The following is a 22,816-nucleotide window of genomic DNA, read 5'->3' as shown; positions in this document are numbered from 1 at the left end:
AGAGCTGTCAAAGACCCTGCCCCCTTTCTCCACCACTGTGCAAACGTGACTACTACTTTAAAAACAATAGAAATTTACTGAAAAAAACAAAGGTTACAGGGACGTTATAGTTAGACTCGTGCAAAATTGGTGAAATTCAGCAGTTATAGCTAGCTTTTTTCAGTGAAAATATATGTTTATATATATATGAAAAACACAATCCTGGCTCCCCACAAATCTATGATGAGACCAAACAGATACGGACCACCAGGCGTTGATTATAAATTGCAGTGCTTTAATTCAGAACAAATAAATCCATAGCATCCAGTCTACTCCAGGCCAGTGCCTAGCATGACGCGTTTCGACCGCTCAAGCGCGGTCTTGATCACATGTATATATCTATATCTATATATATATATATATATATATATAGATATATAGCATAATGAAATTCTGCTTGTCCACTATATATATGTGATTGTATCACAGGAGATACACTAGAAAACAAATGGTGTTCCTTTATTATATTTTCCAAGCCATTGTTTAAAATACACCGGTTTTCACACTCAAGAAACGACCATTGCGCAGCAGCTGAATTATGTGTAAAAGTACTTTTGAATTATATTATTATTTCTATAATGTACTAATTGAGAAGTCTGTTGTCTATGTTTCTGTATGACCTTAAATACAGTGAACTCGGAACATACGGTCATGTGACCAAGAGCACGTTTGCTCGAAACGCGTCATTTTTGTTTGCCCGCAACATTAAAAATGATTGAAAATCAACTGGATTCGTGTGGCTCGTACTTACAGTGAGTGGAGATCTGTGAGCTGACGGATAATATATATATATATATATATATATATATATATATATATATATATATATTCACTGAAAAAACCATAGGTTTCACACACGTTATAGTTAGGAATTAGCATTTAAAAAACCTTGCAAATTCACTGAAAAAACCATAGGTTTCACACATGTTATAGTTAGCGGAAATTTTACTGATAAAAAACCAATGAAATTGCCCCGTTATAGTTAGTGCTGGCAACTATAACTCACGCGACCGCAATCCTCTGCTGATGCTAATACTGTATTTAGACACTTATTTGCCCATGTCTTCTTCCATACATTTTTAGCTATACATATATTACAAATATTTTTTTTTATAAAGACACATATGTCATCAGCAGAAGATTGCGGTCGCGTGAGTTATAGTTGCCAGCACTAACTATAACGGGGCAATTTCATTGGTTTTTTATCAGTAAAATTTCCGCTAACTATAACATGTGTGAAACCTATGGTTTTTTCAGTGAATTTGCAAGGTTTTTTAAATGCTAATTCCTAACTATAACGTGTGTGAAACCTATGGTTTTTTCAGTGAATTTGTACGTTTTTTTAAATGCTAAGTTACTTTACGCCATTTGAGGCGTGCGCGCCCACTTAACGCAGTGCGTTCCGTGCACGGTTTTTATCAACTTTAATAAGCCCTGTACATTTGGTGGCCTTCGGCCACCAAAAGCACAGGGGGTGGGGTCAATGTGGATAGTGTTTTTTTTATATCGATTTTATAATTTCATGTTGCCAAAATATAGTTTTTTTACTGATGTAATAAGCCCTGTACATTTGGTGGCCTACGGCCACTAAAAGCACAGGGGGTGGGGTAAGTGTGGATAGTGTTTTTTTTGTTTCTATTTTTTACCGTACGCTTACGGTAAGCGTACGGTAAGCGTACTCGGCGAAATTGCCGAAAAAAAAATAAAACCGTTTTTGCTCTTGGGGGATGTTTGGGGACTCCCTCAACATGACTATGTGGGAGGGAGTTGTCAAAACAGCCCCGTAACATGTTTTTGGGCATCATGTTTGATAAATAACACTCAGTGCGAGAGACAAAATGGCGGACGCCGCTTCCTGGTTTCGGCCGATTCGAATGTTTACTAAGATCTAAGAGCCAATCAGAATCGCGCTCGCGCACGCCACCGTACGCGTACGGTAAGCGTACGGTAAGCGTACCGTAAGCGGGCTCAGATATATATATTGATTTAAAGGCTATTTTCTCAGAATCTACTGAACAGATTTACACCAAACCTACAAAAGGCACTTCCTTGACATAGGGACTACCTCTCTGCCAAATTTCTAGTAATTCTGTTCAGCCGTTCGGGCTGTAGCTCTGTCTAAAGGTCCTATGGAAAAATGCATGGGAAAAACGCGTTTTGGGACCCCCCTTTTATCTCAGCCCCCGCTTGACGAATCCCCCCGAGACTTTCAGGGTAGGAGCGGAGCGTAGCGCCCCACCTATTTTGAGAAATTCGCGAGGATTCATCGACCGGCGCCAAAGTTATTCAAAATAGAATGTTGCGGATTTCCTATGGAAAAGGGGTCCTAACTATAACTACCTACTGGCGACCGCCAGTAGGTAATATATATATATATATATATATATATATATATATATATATATATATATATATATATATATATATATATATATATATATATATATATATATATATATGTGTGTATATATATATTGGGATATTTCATATATTCCTTCCTCTTGTTTTTTATTTTATTTCTTAATTCAATGAAGTAGTGTTCAAACAAAAAAAGTCATCTATATCAGCTCCCTGTCATGTGTCTTTTTTAGCACAAGAAATTCAATAAATCAGGTTTCTAGCAAGGGTGCTCCTTGTCACCCACATTCTTTGGCTTTTACATTGTGCTTTTAGTGTTTTAGATAAGTAGGCAACTGGGATTAAATCTTTCCTCTATGAGTGGACTAAGGTCTGTATTTTGTTATCATGTAGGGATGTCATGAGCTTTTTGGCTAACATGAAGATTTGTTTTTTCAAATTTCAGTTGATAGTTGTGGCACGTTTCACGCTGAATTTATGGAAGACACATATCATCCATTGTAACTGCAGTTCATATTTCACTGGCAATGTAATAAGGCATAAACTGCTAGATGGCTTATGGAGAATGAGTTTCATAGTTGATGGTTACTCCATGATCCCAAGTTTTATTATGGGCAGAAACCAATCCATGCCATTTATTTATGTTTTATCAATGTTTTTCTGAATAGAATACTCCAAACACATACTTTGAATGTTTAAAAACATACAGATAAAGTGTGCAAAATGCTGGGAAATCAAGCATAATCAACATCATCCACATCATTACCAGTGGAAACCTCCCTACTGCATAGAGGACATAAGTGTACTCAGCTGCACTATCCATTCAAATTAATGTGTTTAACGAGCTGGGGGTGCTATAGTTTGTGAAGAATAATTTTACAGAAGAAACTAAGGCACATATGTACAAGGAGATTGCGCCGCCGGAATATCTCTTTTACCGACACTCCGGTGCCCTGTTCCATATTTACAAAGTGCTGTTAAGCCACTTTTTGTGACTTAACACCAATTGATAAATATGGTACCCGTTTACGCAAGTATCTGTGTGATAGGGGCGTGCAATGGGTGTTGCTGTCAGCGTTCCATCGCAACACCCTTTGCTTTTTGACACTGCCCAGATTTATAAGGATCTGTATAACTGAGGCAGTGCCAAAAACTAACACCATGCAAAAGCAGGCATTAGATTGGTGCAACAGGGAGACATACTTTTATTTCTCCTCGTTTTTGCTTTTTCTGTTTGCTGCATTCTGCACCACACACAGAAAGAGCAAAATGTCATTAATGATTGTTTTTGTTCATAAAGGTGTCCCTTCATGAACAAAAACATCAAATAATGGAAATTTGCTACTTGTGCAGCACACATAGAAGTAGCAAATCACCATTATTGATTGTTTATGTGCAGGAATGGACCCCTTCCTGTACACAAACTATCAACCCTGCAAATCAGGCACCCTTGCACAGAACAGGGCTACAGAAAACACATGGGTGCACCATATTCTTGTCAATAAGTCACATCCCTGCATTTGGAAAGGGCATGGTACTGTAAAATTTGCCGCCGCGTTGTGCCATTTCCACTTTCTTGTACATATGCCTCTAATCTTCATGAGACAACATTTGTTAATAGCTTGGCTCTCCATGGCGTTTTCAGTCAAGATTGTTCACATCTGTGCAGAGTGAAGTTGGCTGTAAAAGAATGGAGTTGAAAATAGAGTGGAAATGCACCTCTGGCAACTTCTGAACAATATACCACAGTTGAAAGCTTTGAAGCATGAGGTGTGGCACCAAATGATGCGCCCCCCTCTCTCGCAAACTTTGCTGAGCCTCTCAAACTTCAGTTCAGCTTGTCACCTCAGCAATAAATATATGGGGCATGGACGCCTCCATTGAAGCTAAGAAATTATTTCTGGGCCCATGTTTATGGTATCCCATTCTTCAGAACAGACAGGCTTCTATTTTCAGCATTCCGTCACCTCCATACTGTATTTATTCACTCGATTCCTGCATGAAACTTTAGAGAAGCATGCTGTTTTTATTGACATCCACGTTGCGCACATTTTTCATTTCCTAGCATGGTTGCATTAAACACCTTTGACCTAAAAAGTAATCTAACCCTCGTTTTCCATGTGAAGTCTCTGAAATGATACAAAGTAAACCACGGAGCTCAATACATTAGATGTGAATCACACGCAAAGTTAAATGCAGTTGAAATAGGCACTGTAGCCTTGAAATAAAACCTTCAGCAGCAATATGGGACACAAGATCAATGAACATTCACTTTAAGTATAAAAAATGGGAAAACTGAGACAATTTGCAGGGTCTGCCAGCCTCAGCAGTTTTAGTTTCAAACGCCGCTCATCACAGATAAGATATTCTAGTTATCTGGATGTTTGAGAGATAAGGCTCCAGCAGTGGCAAACACAAGGAAAAGAACAACTTTCGTTTGACCTTGTACGTTAGGAGAGACAAGGACATTTTCCTATCTGTGTGGTGAGCCTCTCTGTACATACACTTTGTGTCTGAAGCTTCATTTTTCATTGTCAGTGAAGACTTGGTTTCATCCTATTATTTGCAAATATTGGCAATGTACTTCTTCAAAGCAATCTAGAAGCTAAGCAACAAAGTAGTGTACCAAGTCCGATAATAACTTGTGAACAAACGAGCCCGTGTACCTCATTTATTTCTTTATTTTCACTTTTTGCAATAGCACAACTCGATCCTGCCATGGTGAGAGAGCACTTTACAATAAAAGGCACACAAAGCCCAAAAAAGCGACCCTCTTGTCACGATTTTAAGCAAATACTACAGAAAAGTATTTTGATATATTGGATATGTCCTCACCAGCTCAGCAGACATTGTAGTACATAGTGGTGATGGCTGATTGTCATGTTTCACCCAGCAACAACATCCAGCCTCTGTGTCACTCAAAAAGTATCAGTACAGAACACCAACAGCAGCACAAACACCAGGATTCACAGCGCCACTCCTACATTGAGTAGGATGGTGGAGAGCGAGATGCAGATTCTGCAGTTCAAGCACTGGATAAAGGGTCCAACACACAAGGCAGGGCACACTCTTGATCTATTATTCAATAATGTGAACATTTTGATGATTCAGTCAATTGATCCTATCATTTGGTCAGATCATTTTCTAACGAATTTCTCCTTCTCTTTACTAAGTGGTGTCCCAATTAGACACAGCTTATCTCCTGTTTTACATAGATCATGGAGGAAAGTAAACTCAGTTTTTTTACTATTGATTTTAGTCCTCCCACGATGAGGGAGGATTGTTCTGTAGAAAAAGCAGTAAATAAGTTTGTGAAGGCAATGACTATAGCCTTTGTTGCCTGTGCCCCCAAAAGAACAGCAATCCCATGACAAGTCTGTTATCAGAGAAGTGGTACTCAAATGAGTTAAGGAAAATAAAATGGGACTCCAAATGTCGAGCATAGGCAGTGGCACACTAAGGTTTTAGAGGACTGGTTGATCTTTAAAAATGCACTCAAAGTTTATCACAAACAACTTAGACAAGCAAAGAGACACCATTTTGCTAGAAGACTTGAGGAGAACAGTGGATCAACTAGAGATCTATTTAAGATAGTTAAGAATTAGCTCATCCAGTAGATAGGGTCAGATAGTTAGAGCTTAAGCTCCTCTTAGTGAGGAATTGACTGTGTTCTTTAATGACGAAATTGACAATCAATCAGTCAATCAGGGGTTTATAAAGCGCACTATTCACCCAAGAGGGCCTCAAGGCGCCGTCTATTGATCTATTTGGTCTTTGCAGATTCATCCCCAATGGTGGAGGACCTTTTTAAGGATGTTAGGCCACGCTCAGGACCTCCTCTAATTGGGTAGGTTCTCAGAGCTAACTGTGGAGATGATGGAAGAGAGAATGGTCAGGGTGCAATCAGGCTCACCTTGGATGCAATTTATTTATACTCATTTGGCCCCTATTCTTAGTCCATCAGATAACTTCTGCTCCTGCCAGGCCACTTATCACCTATTCAAAGCAGCCTGACTATGCCTGTTAAGGCTGACCAGTCAGCAGTAACCACTATAAAGCTTGTTTTTGGCTTACAGAAGAGAAAGTTCCCTAACTTCTCTTCTGTACTAGTTATGATACATTCAACAGTGGTAATCTGTTACAATTATCAACACCAATCATTTAAGTCCTTGAATGATATTTTCCTCTTTTGCTAGCAACATTTATAACTAAATCGAATATTGCCATGTTAGCCTATGGAGCTAAGTATCCACAATGGGAAAACATGAAATGGTCAGTTTTCCCCCCACCAGGGCATAAAGAACATCTTTTAGAAGGCCCCTGTTTATACGTACATGAACCCCCACCTCTAGGACACCTAGGGGCAACTCGGGGGGGGGGGGGGGTAGCTAATACATACAAAAAGGTGTATTGTCACCTATAAAGTGCCCATACCACCAAAGTCGAGTTTGCACACAGTTTGACTTTTTAAAGACACTCTGCAAGGCCAAGCTGCCTTTAAAACACAGCAGGCCCACAGCAGCACACATATGCAAGTGCAGGAAATCTGGTGTGCCTCTAAGCCTTCATGCCCGATTATATACTAGGGATGTATAGGTAGATTGCACCCCCTGGCCTTATTATCTATTAGGGACTTATAGGGTCTGTCATAGCCAACTATAAGTGTACTCTATTACATGTACCTTTTAACACATTGCACTGGCCCTGAGCTTGGTTAGCAGAGCCAAGGGTACTGTTAGAGTCAATCAACCAAACCATTGGCCTTTAAACAATACAACAAGGTATGTCCATTGCACTATAAAATGCCTTGTAAGTAATTTTTTTAAAGGAAAAGAACAAATACATAAATAGAGGTCAATTTCATCTGATAAAACTATAAGAATCTACCCACTTAAAATGTGCTTTTAAGTGAAATATCTAATATAGTCCCATAAAATACATAAAACCTCAGAGATACTAAAACTCAGTTATCACTGTGCTGACTGCCCTCATGAATCTCCCAATGGCACATGCTATGTCTAAAAAGCGCATGTCGGTTAATAGTTCTGCAGCACGCCCACAGGTCATAATATTTCAGAAATATTGGGTGTAAAAACTATCTCCGCTGTTGTTTGATTTGTAAGCAGTCCAACAGAATAAGAAAAATCTCACATTTAGTGGCCGAATACGATCTAGTGCTGAAAGCAATCCTACTGAATTGGTCCTGGAATGCTGTCCGAACGACTCAAATTGGGGGAGTGCTACCAAGCGATTTGCATGCATCCGGATGCTTCTGGATACGATTCAGTCAGACTCCCATTGACTTCAATGGGAGCCTGAATTATGAACTAATGCACAGGCTCCCATTGAAGAAAGGGGAAGGTGGGGAAAATCATGCACCCTGTGGCGGGCACCCCTTGGTGCCTGCCACATTGTGCATGGTTGGAAAGGGTGTCCCTTGGCTACCCCCACGGACCACATTCAGAAGGCCCCTAATGAAGGGGGCCTGCTACAGGCCCCCAAAGATAGATTAAGACAGCCGATTTGTTACGGAGAAACGGATTCGGAACGGCTGTCCGAATAAGTCACGTAATCGCTCGCTCGGAAAACGAGTCCATAGAGCTGTACGATTCGGCCCTGAAAGATAAGACCTGTTCGAATGCCTTTCTGAACCAATTCAAACAGCCCTTAGAGTTTACCGGCATCGCAATCGGTCGTTGGGAACTGTTTACGATTCGGTCGGAAACAAGGATTCCAAATTGGATTCGGCAAACCCGAATCCGATTCGGAGCCCTTCTGAACAGCATCATAATCGACCCCATAGTGTTCAAACCACAAGTACAATTTCCTCCTGTAAGAATAATTTTTGCGTTTACCATATCACTTGTCTTACACGGGTGGGGTACAATTCTTACTCTCAAAACTTCAGTTCTTAGCAGCTGTTTGGTAGGATAGCCACATGCGGGAAACTTGCTTTATTCCACCTTGAGTTTAAAATAAAATGTACTGATTTTTAGCGCTTAAATAACAATAGTCGCATTTGTGGAACAGGTCTTTGCCTAGTGCTTTTAACTCACTCTTGAATATTACAATTTGTAGGTTCTGCTGGAGCAACAATACTTTCATATCTTTACAGACAGCCCCCAATTTGATCCTAACACTTTTTGCCCATTTTAATACACTTTGCACAATTTCATTCTTGCACCACTGAGAAACTGCTTGTATATCCTCCCCACTAAATATTCCCCAGAATTTTATTAGTGCTTTTGCAGCCAGTATATTCCATGATATCATGTCAGTTTCTAGTCTTATTTCGTGGATCGTGGCAGAGCTGGGGAATGACAGTAAATACTTCAAACATTTCCCCTCCTCGGCATTGCACCTATTTTTGCCAGTAATGTGTAGCAGCTCTGCTCCGTATTGCAATTGAGGCTGGATCATTGCTACATAAGCCTTTAGGACTGGTCTGTATGACATTTCTCTGAAGTCCTTGATAATTTTTTCAGGCCATAGCCCTGGTCTTCAGTGCCTCTAAGAGTATTTTCCATTTCAAGGACCTCTCAAACCAGACTCCAAGATACTTATATTCATTAACTAATTCAAGTTTCTCTGAGACTAGGTGCCAATTTAATTTACTTTTACTCTTCCCAAAGCAAAGCACCCTATTTTTATCCATATTTGCCACTATTTTTTCCACCTACAGTAAACCTCGAATTTATCTAATTTTCTTTGCAGGCCTATTTCTGTTTGGTCTAGAACCATGACATCGTCTGCATACAGAAGGCATGCCACATGATTACCATTCATTTTAGGGCTAAATCTGTTTGCAGCAGCTAAGGTCACTGGCAGATCGGAAACAAATAAGGAGAAGAGTAAAGGTGCAAATACACAGCCCTGTCTCAACCCATTATATATTTGTATTTTTTGTGCTTGAGTCCCCTCAGTGTCCATAATGACCTGGGCCCAGTCGACCCTATGTAGCTCCTGTATTAGCCTTAGAAGGTCTTTTGGGATGTCTTCTTTTTCCAATGCCTCCCATAGGCGGGTTCTATCTGCCAGATCAATAGTTGCATGGAAGTCTACAAAACAGCAGAATAGACACCCCCACTGCTCAACAGACGTACATGCAATGGACCAGAGTAAAAAGCAGTGGTCAATTGTCGAGTATTGTTGCTTAAAACCCTCTGTTCTGGTGGCACTATGCAATTCAAATTAGCACACTCTTTTAACATTCTCAAGATTATTTTTGTGAATACCTTTTAGGCCACATCAAGGAGATTGAGCAGCCTATCATTGTTTTTTTTTTTTTACCTTCCTTTTTGTGTATCGGCCTGATAATTGTCCCTCTCCAGTTTTCAGGTATAATCCCCATATCCAAAATCTTATCAAACAACCTATACAATAACTCAGCCCATCAGTCCAGGCAAGCTTTCATGAATATTGCAGGCATATTATCGGGTCCAGATGCATGAGTCAGGGTTAGTCTTTAGATGATATTTCTGATGTTACTTGATGAGAACTTGGACCTTAGGTCCTCACCGCCTTCTCCCAAAGGGCACCTTGTTTCCCCCACTCGGTCTTCTTTTTTACCATATGTCTCCTCCAGATGATCCACCCAAGCTTCTTCATCTACCACACAGATCATTGATCCTGTGTTTTTCCTGGTCATTCTTGTGCCAGTGCCCAGAAAAGTTGTATGTTTTTACTTTAGCCACTATCATATGTTCTCAACACCTCTCTTTATGTTCTATGTTCTGGTCTCTGATTAAAGTGTTATACCTTCGCCTTAACTTCATCAGCACATTATGACTTTCTGTTTCATATCTTATTTAGAGATTTCTTTCCCCTTTCAATAACGGCACCTTTAGAATCCTACATTCCTCAGTAAACCATTTGTTTTTGTTACTTTGGTTGTTCGGACTTTCGTATTCCTTATTCCCTTTCCTTTTAAGACTATTCTAAGGCACTGTACCACTTGTACAATTAAATTCCCATTCCACTCCGGATTTGCTTCCGAAGTATGCTTTAATTATACATTTAGTTGGAGATTTGACACTTTTTCTATGTGTTCCTCTGTTAATCTAGCAGTCAGTCATTTTGGATAATCCCTCTGAAGAACGATCACCTTTTCCTTTGGCATAATTTTTCCTCTCAGCAAATTTAATTTCAGAGGATGGTGATCAGTTTCCTCTTCAGGACCCACTTGTAAATCCCTTATTTTATCAACGTTCCAAGCATACACATACATATAATCAATTGGGCATAATTGCTGACCAACCCTAAAAGTCGGTTGTGCTGGGCAATCCTCGCCTACCTGTCCATTTAAACAAACTAGGCCTTTTGAGCCCAGATATTTTCCCAGAACTATATCCCATTTAGATCCTTTAGTTTTAGGGAAATGTGCCATCTTTATATTATAGGATTTCAACATTCCTTTGGACCATCTATCCACTTTTTTGGGTTTAATTCATGGTTCAGATCCCCCATAAATATAAAAATATCTTTCTGGAATCTTTCACACAATCAGTCAACATTCTCCTTCGTCCTTCCCATTTCCAGCCTATACACCTCAGACCGCCCCCGTATATAGACATTAACTATTACCAACTTTTCATTCATGGGGTATGGTTCCAGGAGCTCCACTTTGCATGCTACCAGCCATTTGCATCTTACTGATAGAGGTTCTGCTTGAGGTTGCTCCATCCACCAAAGGAGATTCGTTGGTTCTACTGAATACACTGTCAAAGCACCTCGGGCCCACTTCTAAGGGTCCAGAACTAAGGTTGCACCACTTGGCAGATGGCAGAGACCACGTGAGGGTTGTCAGAAGCCTGTTATGACCCTGAGTCTTCAGGACGGGAGGCCAGCAAACTAGCCATTGGAGTCACTCTGGGTTTTTGGGTTCAAGAGATGCAGATCCAGTCCTTCTCTCCCAGCCAAGAAGGACGCAGGCAGCAGGCTAGCACAGCAGGGCAGCAATTCTATCAGGTCAGCAGTCCAGCAGAGTGGCAGTTCTTTCAGCAGCACAGCAGTCCTTCTTACTGTCAGATTTTCAACTGGTCCAGAAATGTACGTAAGGGTTGGTGTCTGAGGTCCAATATGTATAGACAATTTTTTGCCTTTGAAGTGAGAGAGAAGCTTCTAGAGGCTTCACTTTGAGGTACACAGGTGTCCCTCCGTGGCACCAGACTAACTTCATGGGCTATGCAGCCCTTTGTAAGGAGGCAGGACACTGCCTAGTCAAGTGTAACTAGGGCTCTGCCAAGCTCCTCCCTCCCGTCCTGCCAGTGATGGCCCATCCAGGTACACCTAAGTTCTCTATTGTGTATGGCTGTCTAGGAGGAATACTCAAAGCCCAACTGTCAACTACACCAAGTCATGTTACCCAGAGACAGGCTGCAGGCACTAAATGGCTAACACAGGAAAATGCCACATTTCTAAAATTGGCATTTTCAAAACTGAAATTTAAAATTCAACATCACCATAGGTTAGGATTTGTAAATACAATTCCAAAGACACCAAACATGATATGGTAACCTGGTACTATTTAGAAATTACAGCTTAATAAATGTAATATGGTAGTTCCAAATGTATCCTATGGGAAAGTTAGGCCTTGCAGTAGTGAATAACAAATGTAAAGGATTTTCACTACCAGGACATTTCAAACTTAAAAGTAAATAGGCTACTTTTTAAATACATCAACGTTGCCTTCTGGGCTGTCCAGGACCCACCCTAGGGGTGACTTACATGTATTAAAAAAGAAGGTTTGGGCCTGGCAAAGGAACTATTTAGACAGGTCAAAATGGCGGTTTAAATCTGCGCACATAGGATGCAATGGCAGGCCTGATACATGTTTAAAGTGCTACTTAAGTGGGTGGCACAATCAGTGCTGCAGGCCCACTAGTAGCATTTAATTTACAGGCCCTGGCCACAGGTAGTGTCACTTTACTAGGGACTTAGAAGTAAATTTAATATGCAAATTGAGTATAAGCCAACGTTACCATGTTTTAAGGAGAGAGCATGTGCACTTTAGCACTGATTCGCTGTGGTAAAGTGCTCAGAGTCCTACAGCCAGGAAAAACGTGTCCGACTTGTTCGGTCTTAAGTTGATTCATTCGCTCTGAGATCTTCTGAGTTGTATGTATGAACTTTTCACACCACACACACCAACAAGAGACACATATATCTATAACGAGCCAGTGCAGCTCGTCATGATAGGGCCCTTTGTGATATCACTATTGTGGCCTTAGAATGCAGTTTAAGGAAAAATGATTTAAAAAATATGTTTTATGATGGAAAATGTAATTTCATAAAAGTTTGTTTACCACTGTTTCTAAGAAATTACAACTACTATTCTGAAAATCCTTTTGCTGGCAACTTTAAAGACAAATCCGCAGCTATTTAATACAGTGTGGAGCCTTGTTCGGTGCATCATAGAATGATGCGCCTCTTTCAAATCTGTTGGGTTTATGTGTGTTTTATCGTTCACAGCTTATGATAATTATTGCATTTCTTGAGTAAGACTACGGGCTAAATCTTTATTTAAAATGTCTAAATATCTATGTATAGAAGTTGGTAGTAGCAATGTTGGGGCGTTATTGATTTTAATCTTTTTCTGTGACCAAATGACACTATCAATCATTTACTACTCCAGCAAAGCCTCTATTAACCAAGAGCCTCATTTATGAGGAATTGGCAAAGGGCAGTGCTGCAAGTCTTCTTTCTGTGCTGACCTAGGCCACTGTGAATGGACAGGAAAGCACAGTATTTATGGAATACAGTGCATTCCTGTCCTTTTCCCCTGTGCTGGTGCACAATTTGCTGTCTAGTGCCAATGTAAGGCACCTTCGCACCATGGTGCACGGGTGCCTCCGTTGCAGGCAGGATATTTTATGTGCAGGAAGGGGCAACTTCCTGCGCAAAATGAATCCAGAGAGGTATTTTTCTCTTATGTGCTGCATGGAAAGAGGAAAAAACAAGGAGAAATAAAAAGATCTCTACTTGGTTCATCTGCTCTGGGGAGGCGTAAGGTTTTGGGCTGCCCCATGTTTATGTGTTTAAAACAATCTGGGGCAGCATCAAAATCCATAGGTGTTGAGTGGGAATACCCACTGCAACGTCCATGGAATGCCTCCGTGACACAGTGTATGGCAAGGTATAGACTTGAGCTGCTTTGTCTTACTCCAAATCTATGAGGCCATGCCATTGCCACACAAACTACATCCACTGATAATAGGGAACAATTCTGAACCTTGCCAGATGCCTTTTGACATTTAAAACATTTATACCATCTGCTTGACGCTGCGTGACTACCTGTGCAAGTTCCCTACAAATGCAATGATTCCTGAGAGAATTAAGGGCCAGATGTATGACATGCAAAATAGCGCCTCGCAAATTGCAAGTAATTTGCGACTTGCAGTTTGCGAAGCGCTATTTGGGATGTACAACAGTCTGTTTAACACTGTTTGCTATTCCCAATGGGGTCACAAATTGCAAGGCTCATGAATATTAATGTTCCTCTCGCAATTTGTGAGCCCATTGGGAATGACAGGCCCTCCCAGGGATGGTGGCCTGCTGGGCTCAGTAGACCACCATGTCTGGCACTGCTTTTAAATAAAGACGTTTTTTTAAAATGTAGCCCGTTTTCCTTAAAGGAAAATGGGAGGCATTTAAAAAAAAAAAAATGAAACGTTTTCCTTTTCATTTTTGAAGGGCAGACAATGGTCCCTAAATCATTAGCACAGGGCTGTGCCCCATGCAGAAGTTAACTGCCCACCCACACAGGTGTGCAGAACACTTCCATAGCTGCCAATGTTTCAGATTGCTATGTGTGACATTTTCATGATTTCAGAGTAATTATCAGGGCCCGACTGGCCATAGCAGGCATCAGGCATTTTCCTGGGAGCCTGGAAGGGTGGGGCCAGTTTTACTGCAGTGGGGGACCTTTTCTTGTTACTGGTGGCCGGTTTTTCAGTGGTGCTGCAATATCACCCCCCAGTGCCAAAAGCAGCAGTGCTCCACATTTGCACTCCACCCCATTCCCTGGGCTGGTCCTATCAAAGTTGCCAGGGATGATTTGGGTTCCCAGTTCGGCCGTAGTAATTATGTGTGACTCTTTAACTACTATGAGTGACACTTTCTCGTGAGCAAAATCAAGTAATAAAGACCAAAGAAATATAAATATCAGAAATTACACCCATTTGAGCAAGGAGAAACTCTACATTTACTGAATGTTTAAGAAATAATTGTTAAAAGACTTTCATTTAGCAGATGTCTAAGTAAATTCACTTTCAGTATAGTACAGATATCACAAAGCTCATTTGCAACATATTAAATCAAGGCTCTGAACTTTAGCGCCGGACTTATTTTTTGTGGTTGTGTGTTTTTTTAGGCTTGTGCTTCTGTTTGGCGAATGCTACAAACCTGCGCGACACACCCCGCTATGGGAAACCACACCATTTGGCAGTGGGATTGTGCAGACCTGCCTCTTGTGCGTCAGTGTCTTTATTCCTAGTTACAGGCTGTCACTAAGATTGTGACTAAGAATGGAGAAGATAAGCCCTCCAGTTCTGCATGAGACCCAGGCTTCGTCTGTGCCTCAAATGTCACATGGTCAAGGAACACGAGGACAGACTTCCTGTCCCATCGTTATGTCACCTGTAGCTATGCAGTTCCAAAAGTGGGCTGGTCAACCTAAATCATGTGCGACTGTGACTTCCCACCTCAACTTCGGTTCCAAGTACCGTGTGGGTACAGTCAATCTTACACCCTTCCTGTTGCATTCCGGTGACGCAATGTGCCTGAAACCAACCCTATGTAGAAGAGAAGTGGATTGTACAGTTGTGCAATTCTTCTTGCAAGTCTGGAAACATGTCCAACTGATGAATTAACATATCAGTTCACAGCAGAAACATGAGTCAGGCGCATATTATGGCACTTAACTGTTCGTGTGGTAGCTTCTATGGGTAAGTTTTGTTTCCATCACTTGGTGAGGGATCCAGGAAGTTACTATATTCACTCCTGTGAATGGAAAAAAAAGTTAATTGTACTGAAATTCCCTTTTGCAAACTATTGGTTGAACAAAATACACCAGTTCATCAGACCAGACTTACTTTGCTTCAGGTGAGTGTGATTCTGAGGCTCAGCAAACCTGGCTGCACGGGGCGTGGGGTTCACTTAACCGCTGGTGGTGAGGTGGGTCGACTCTGATCACAGCTGGGTCAATATTACCGTGACACAAAGCGGTGCAAGCAGTACTAACTAACATTTCCACTGTAGCCTCCCAAAACTTCATGATCTGCAGCCGCCTGCCCTGGCACCGCCACGGGTGGCAGAAGGACTTCCCACCTAGTGTGCATTAAAAAACTAATCTTGACCTCCCCCAGGTCTCTCATTGGGCACTTACTCACAGGTTAGTCATCATTGATGAATCACATATGCCATGCAGCCGGTGGTATCAGGTGAATCCTAGTATAATTGTTTTATATTTGTTCATTTGTAGCAGTAGAAACTAGAGCTGCAGACTCTGAGCCAGCCCCGACCCTGGGAGCAGCATGCATGGCATGCTGCAATTCCAGCTTTAGTTACCTGCTTATGGTGCGTGATTACTAGCTCTCCTCCTTTACAGCAGAGGTGCTATTATGCATGACTTTGCAATTCAGTGTGGGTTTGCGGACCCTCACACTGAAATGCGTTAGTCTAACACCTGATGCGTGATATTTGGCAGAACTGCACTTCAGTTTTGCCAGGCATATTTAATATTATAGAAAAGCTGAGGCATTTTTCTTTTGTGATAGCAACAAAAGGTTGTAGGTCACAATTTGTACATGGGTTGTTGGCATTGCATATGTTATCATTGCTCCATTTCTTTTAGAATAGAGACGCAGGTCAAATGAGCACATTATATAGAAATGCATTTTATCATTTACCCTTCAGTGATTGCTGAAATGACCTCAAAGTGCACCCTATTTCTAAATGAATCATTCATATATTAGTAATACAAGCTTGTGCTTGTTATCTGTTTTTTCTAACTAACAATGTGTCATTTCTTTTCTTTTAGGTCACATCGACATTTCCCTCACATTAATCATGGGATTTGATGCTTATGGAACCAAATGAATTTCCTAATCGCCAACAGCATTCTGTTTGTGCTTCATCATCTTTAAGCCGAAGAGTTTTACCTCATCAAGGATGCAGTGACCTTCTTTTCCACAATATGCCGCCTTTATTTGGAGAAATGTGCTTCCGGCTTCCTTTCGGGAACAAAAGTTTTGTAACTTGTTGATGCTCATCCCTTAACAAATGCAAAGGGCAGCACTCTCCAATGTTCTTGTTGATCATCCAAGAAGTAATATGAGAATTGGTTTTGCACCATTGCTTTTCTGAAGAAGTCTACACTCACATAAAGGACATGTCCCCTAACGTACATTTTGCACTTGGTCTTGTTGTTATTGCTCTAGTTCATGCTGAAGATGAAAGACGTGACTGCCCTCAATCATGTACCTGTGAAGTTAGACCTTGGTTTACACCCAGGTCTGTATATATGGAAGCCCCAACAGTGGACTGCAATGATCTGGGCCTTTTTAATGTACCAACTAGATTACCTGCTAACACTCAAGTCTTGCTTTTACAGACGAACAACATCGAACAAATTGAATACCGAGAGGATTTTCCTGTGAATCTCACAGGGTTGGATTTATCTCAAAATAACTTATCTTCGATGGTCAACATTAGTCTTCAAAAGATGCTTCATCTTCTTTCTGTATATCTTGAGGAAAATAAACTGACTGAGCTGCCAGAAGGTTGTTTCTCTGGATTGAACAATTTGCAAGAGCTCTACATTAATCACAATTTGTTGTCCATTATCGCTCCGGGGGCCTTTCTTGGCATGGACAATCTTCTCAGACTACACCTTAATTCAAATAGATTGCAAGTTATCAACAGTAAGTGGTTTGAAGCAATTCCGAGTTTGGAGATTCTAATGATTGGAGAAAATCCTGTAATTCGAATAGAAGATATGAACTTTAAGCCACTTATCAATCTGCGGAGTCTGGTTTTAGCAGGAATGAATCTCACAGAAGTACCCAATAATGCCTTAACTGGTCTTGACTTATTAGAAAGCCTTTCATTTTATGCCAATAAATTTGTAAAGGTTCCATATACTGCCCTTCAAAAGGTAACTAATCTAAAATTTTTGGATCTGAATAAAAATCCTATTAGCAGACTGCAAAGGGGAGATTTTAGCAATATGGCGTTCTTAAAAGAATTGGGAATGAATAATATGCCTGAGCTGATATCTATTGATAACCTTGCTATTGATAATTTGCCGGAGCTAAGGAAAATAGAAGCTACCAACAATCCCAAATTATCATACATTCATCCAAATGCATTCTCCAGACTCCCTAAACTGGAATCTCTCATGCTGAACAGCAATGCCCTTAGTGCTCTGTACCGCAGCACCATAGACTCTTTGCTGAATCTGAAGGAAATAAGCATACACAGTAATCCCATCAGGTGTGACTGTGTAATCCGTTGGATTAACATGAACAAAACAAATATTCGTTTTATGGAGCCAGATGCTTTGTTTTGTGTTGACCCCCCTGAATTCCAAGGGCAAAATGTTAGGAAGATACATTTCAGGGAGATGATGTCAATCTGCCTCCCACTCATTGCTCCTGAAAGTTTTCCCTCTGAGATGGATTTGAGAGCTGGCAGCTCAGTTTCATTACACTGTCGAGCAATGGCTGAACCTGAACCAGAAATCTTCTGGATAATGCCATCAGGTTACAGAATTAAGCCCAACACAGTGGCTGAACACTTCTACGCTCACCCTGAAGGGACGCTGGAGCTCAGGGATGTGGGTTACAAAGAGGCCGGCCTGTATACGTGTATGGCAACTAATCTTGTTGGTGCAGACCTAAAAACCGTCATAATCAAAGTGGATGGTTATTTCCCCCACGACATCAATGGATCTTTGAACATTAACATAAAGGACATACAACCACACTCTGTTCTAGTGTCATGGAAAGCCAGTTCTAAAATTCTGAAATCCAGTGTGAGATGGACCGCCTCGCTAAGGAGCGCATCGACCCAAGTTGCCCACAGTGCACGAGTACCATCTAATATTAAGGTCTACAATTTGACACATCTAAACCCATCAACTGATTACAAGATCTGTGTACATATCCCAAATATATACCAGAAGAACGAGAAACAATGTGTGAACATCACCACAAAAGGATTGGATCTGGCAGTCAAAGAAAAGGAAAAGGTCAACACAACTGCTTTCATCATCATTCTAGGGGGCCTATTTGGGGTGATCACAGTGGCATACGTCTTCAGTTACATGCCCATGGAAATGAGCAGAGATTTTCTGTGCACCTACCGAAGTCACAGCCTGCACAAACCCAGGTTTGCTTTCAGTGACTTTTATCCTCCTCTTATCAGTCTTTGGAACTCAAGAAGAAGAGAAAGCACAGACCTGGAAGTGAAAGCGACTGCAGTAGGCGAGCAAGGCAATTTATCATGAAACATTACAGTCAGTAAACCTATTCTATGGAAAGAAAAAGCACAAGATTGCAGTTGTGCTCTGTAAGTGGCAGGAAAGCATTACTCTTTCAGGATAAGGAGTCCTGACATCATTGCAGCTGGCAAATGGAAATCTGCAAGGGTACTGCATAACAGGATGTTTAGCTGACTGGCTTCAAGTTGTACACTATTGTGCCAACCAAATTAAATTACTCATTTTTTAGAACAATAATGTGACTTTTTTGTCAGAAATACATTATAGCTGAACAACAGCGTTTTCGGTATTTGTTTTTATACAGTATACTGTGTGTAAGAGTAGTGGGGCTGAGAAATACCTCTTACTGTGCTGTATTACACATATTTTAGCAAAGAGTGTATGGAGTAACTTGATGGACTGGAGGTGACGTGGCATTAAAATGGACACATTCAGTAGTGTAGACTGTGGATATGTGGAACTTTTTTAATGAAGAAAATACATTTTTGATTAAAACAAAAACTTATTTTGTCATTCTTATTTCTCATCGCTCGTCTGAGTAATATAGACTATGGTCCCAAGGACAACTGACATTTAGTGCAGTGTTTCCTCGCAATTTATGAGAGATTTTACGTAGTCACAATCTGTAGATTAAACACACGACAGGCGCAATTTATACTTGTATTATCGCGTTACGGGTGCAAATAGAAGTTTATAAGACAAGTCGTAACTAGTGCTTAGGAAGCAGATATAGGAAGAAAAAGTATGATAGTGTACATTTTCTGTTTATTGTAAATTAGGTTAAATGTTTACTATCAAAAATAAATAGACAAAAGCAATGTCTGTCTACGTGGCAAAGATACCGATGGAAAGAAAAACTCCGGCAGCATTCGCACATTACTCCAATAGACGTAACATCACAGCAGTGCATGGCTGTCTGTGTGGGGTGTCAGAATGAATGTTTCATGAAGTCCACAGATGCTAAACTCGCTTCTAAGCTCTTGATAGTCTCAAAGTATAAACATGTCAATCCAATACTCAGATGCCTCGTCCATTATTAATACACTTTACAAAAATCTATCTATCTATCTATCTATCTATCTATCTATCTATCTATCTATCTATCTATCTATCTATCTATCTATCTATCTATCTATCTATCTATCTATCTATCTATCTATCTATCTATCTATCTATCTATCTATCTATCTATCTATCTATCTATCGATCTCTATATATGGTTATATATTTACTTAGCTAACTATAACCAGCGTTCCCACCATGCACTGCTTACATCACTCATAACTAGTTAAATGACATAACTGGAGAATTCAAAGATGACATCTCAAATGACACCATTGATGACATCACGGATGATGTTATGCAACCATTGTTACAACATACTATAAGGTTTGTAGACTTGAATTCACCACGCTACACCTGTGAGCAGTTTTTTATTCACCTTGATGAGATTACCCTCTTAAAAACTTCACATGACCCACAATTTCACATTTATGGGATTACCCTCTTAAAGACTTCAGATGACCCACAATTGTAAGGCAAGAGGTTCACGGGTATACATTTTCCACTATAAAAACCCCTTCGATCAGGCCCTATGGAAAGCGCTATGTCATTCTGGAAATAAAAATTTACAAGCAGCTTTGGCCTTTTTCACAGTGCTGTACCATAAAAATAAACTAATGGACTATACCTACCAATAGTCCCAGTACCATTACCAAATAATTAGTCAATTGGCAGTGAAGAAGGTTCAATCGTTTATTAAACAAAATACTCTATAGAGGAGCCTCGCCGAACCTCACCCATCAGGTGCTCAGAAAAGACTGTTGGCTCGTATTCAAACATGAGGTTATATACTTTTCGGTTCAACACATACAATCACTGTAAAAAGAGAAATACCAGTTGGCCCTCGAGCTCCAGGGAAGGACCATATATGGCACACATCAGACCAGTACAAAGGCTTGACTATCTATTACTGATGAGGTAAGGAGGGGTGACTACCTTTTGTCTTGGTGCCTGGGAGTGTAGACACGGCGTATCCAGGAATGCGCTTATCACCCCCAAAGCCAGATGCGACCTTGAGTCTTAGAACAGACGAGTAAACAGCCTACCTTCAGCTGCTACCAGTAACTCAGATGAACTGGGGCCTGACAACTGCACGTGATCAACGCGTGATCACGGCCCGTGCTCAAGCATATGTTCAGAAGATGGCGGGCCTGATTCACAGAACTAACTTAAGACAAAATCGTATATTTACTACCATTTTCATATTCACAGAAGGCACTTACCCATTTTGGTATTCACAGAAGACACTTACTCAGTTCGGTATTCACAGAAGTTAGGAGTCCTAACTTTAGGACTCCTAAATGCCTTCTGCAAATACCGAAAGTCTTAAAGTTAAGATTTTTTTCAGTTTAGGAGTAGTAAAGTTAGGACTCCTAACTTTACTACTACTAAACTGAGAAAAATCCTAATTTTAAAACTTTCGGTATTTACAGAAGGCATTTAGGAGTCCTAAACTAGGAGTCCTAACTTTACTACTACTAAATTGAGAAAAATCCTAATTTTAAGACTTTCGGGATTCACAGAAGGCATTGAGGAGTCCTAAAGTTAGGAGTGCTAACTTTACTACTACTAAATTGAGAAAAATGCTAATTTTAAGACTTTCGGGATTTACAGAAGGCATTTAGGAGTCCTAAAGTTAGGAGTCTTAACTTTACTACTACTAAACTGAGAAAAATCCTAAATTTAAGACTTTCGGTATTCACAGAAGGCATTTAGGAGTCCTAAAGTTAGGACTCCTAACTTCTGTGAATACCGAAATGAGTAAGTGCCTTCTGTTAATACCAAAATGAGTAAGTGCCTTCTGTGAATACCAAAATGGTAGTAAGTTTAGGATTTTGTCTTAAGTTAGTTCTGTGAATCGGGCCCGGCGTCTGTATAGTTCTCGGCCTACTCTTTTAGCAATTCATATACAGGGAGGAAATAAACGAGTTTCCTCCAAGCAAAAAGCATATATATCAAACAGGGAGTATACGTATAGATGCATCATGCTAACATAATATAGGTCCGATACTCCTTCTATATGGGAAATCTACTTTTTTTATCCCTCAGAACGGCCCTTTTAGCATGATGTAGCTAACAAAAACAGTTCAATCTTCAAATATTCCCTCATCAAACTGCATTAAGTCTTTGAGCTCCTGTTGAACTAGCTGAGCTTTTACCGCTGTCGGGGATGGACCAGACACAGAGGAAGTGAGTTTTGTCGCGCAATAAGAGCAACATGCAGGTCCACATTGTACACAAACACAACACGTGAATATGATACCGGCTATACATGCCAGCACCATCAAAATTTTCCATCCCCAAGTAGACAGCAAACCCCAGAACCAACCAGAGAGAGACCACGTACCAGTTCCTACATGTATCTCAGAAGCTAAACGATGTAGCTTCTGTATAGCCAAATGAACGGAGGGGGCGGAGTCAGGAATATAAACACAGCAAGAGCTGCCGATCACACGGCATGCTCCTCCTTGATCTGCCAAGATAACGTCCAAAACCATATGGTTTTGACGCGAAACGAGTCTGGTCGCCTGTAGCTCTAATGTTCGATTGGTCAGTATTCCTGCAGTAGTGTTAATTACCCCTTCAACTACTCTAGACAAACGTCGTCGTACTTCTAGGCTAGTAATCATAGGCCCCCAAAAGGGTAACACTTCCTTCATAATGTCGGTGAAATGCTGCAGTGGAGTATCGGTCTGATCTATATCGGTGGTATCTATTTATTTCTCCTATTAAGCACGCTACGTTTATCTAGTCGGTGATCCTTGTGATAATTAGAAGGGGCAATATAGACTGGAGGGTACAGGAAGGACAGGTAGCAACGTCCAGCCCAACCTTGCGAAAGCAAAGTATAGGCAC

At 40.7% G+C, this 22,816-nt stretch overlaps 1 protein-coding gene across 4 annotated transcripts in view; it reads left to right on the top strand.

The window, feature by feature from the left end:
* LRRN3 (leucine rich repeat neuronal 3) overlaps nucleotides 1-19,716 on the top strand; it is a 325,597-nt gene extending 305,881 nt beyond the window's left edge. For all 4 annotated transcript variants that reach the window (XM_085653193.1, XM_085653191.1, XM_085653192.1 and 1 more), the window contains one exon: nucleotides 16,436-19,716. In XM_085653193.1, coding sequence (XP_085509319.1) covers nucleotides 16,787-18,904 — 2,118 coding nt within the window. In that variant the 5' untranslated portion in view covers nucleotides 16,436-16,786 and the 3' untranslated portion in view covers nucleotides 18,905-19,716. The remainder of the gene's footprint in view (nucleotides 1-16,435) is intronic.
* Nucleotides 19,717-22,816: the final 3,100 nt, after the last annotated feature.

Source organism: Triturus cristatus, chromosome 4_1 (assembly GCF_964204655.1).
Source record: "Triturus cristatus chromosome 4_1, aTriCri1.1, whole genome shotgun sequence".
NCBI lineage: Eukaryota > Metazoa > Chordata > Amphibia > Caudata > Salamandridae > Triturus > Triturus cristatus.
Note: the sequence above shows the minus strand (reverse complement) of the source record. Positions and strands in the feature narration are given on the sequence as shown.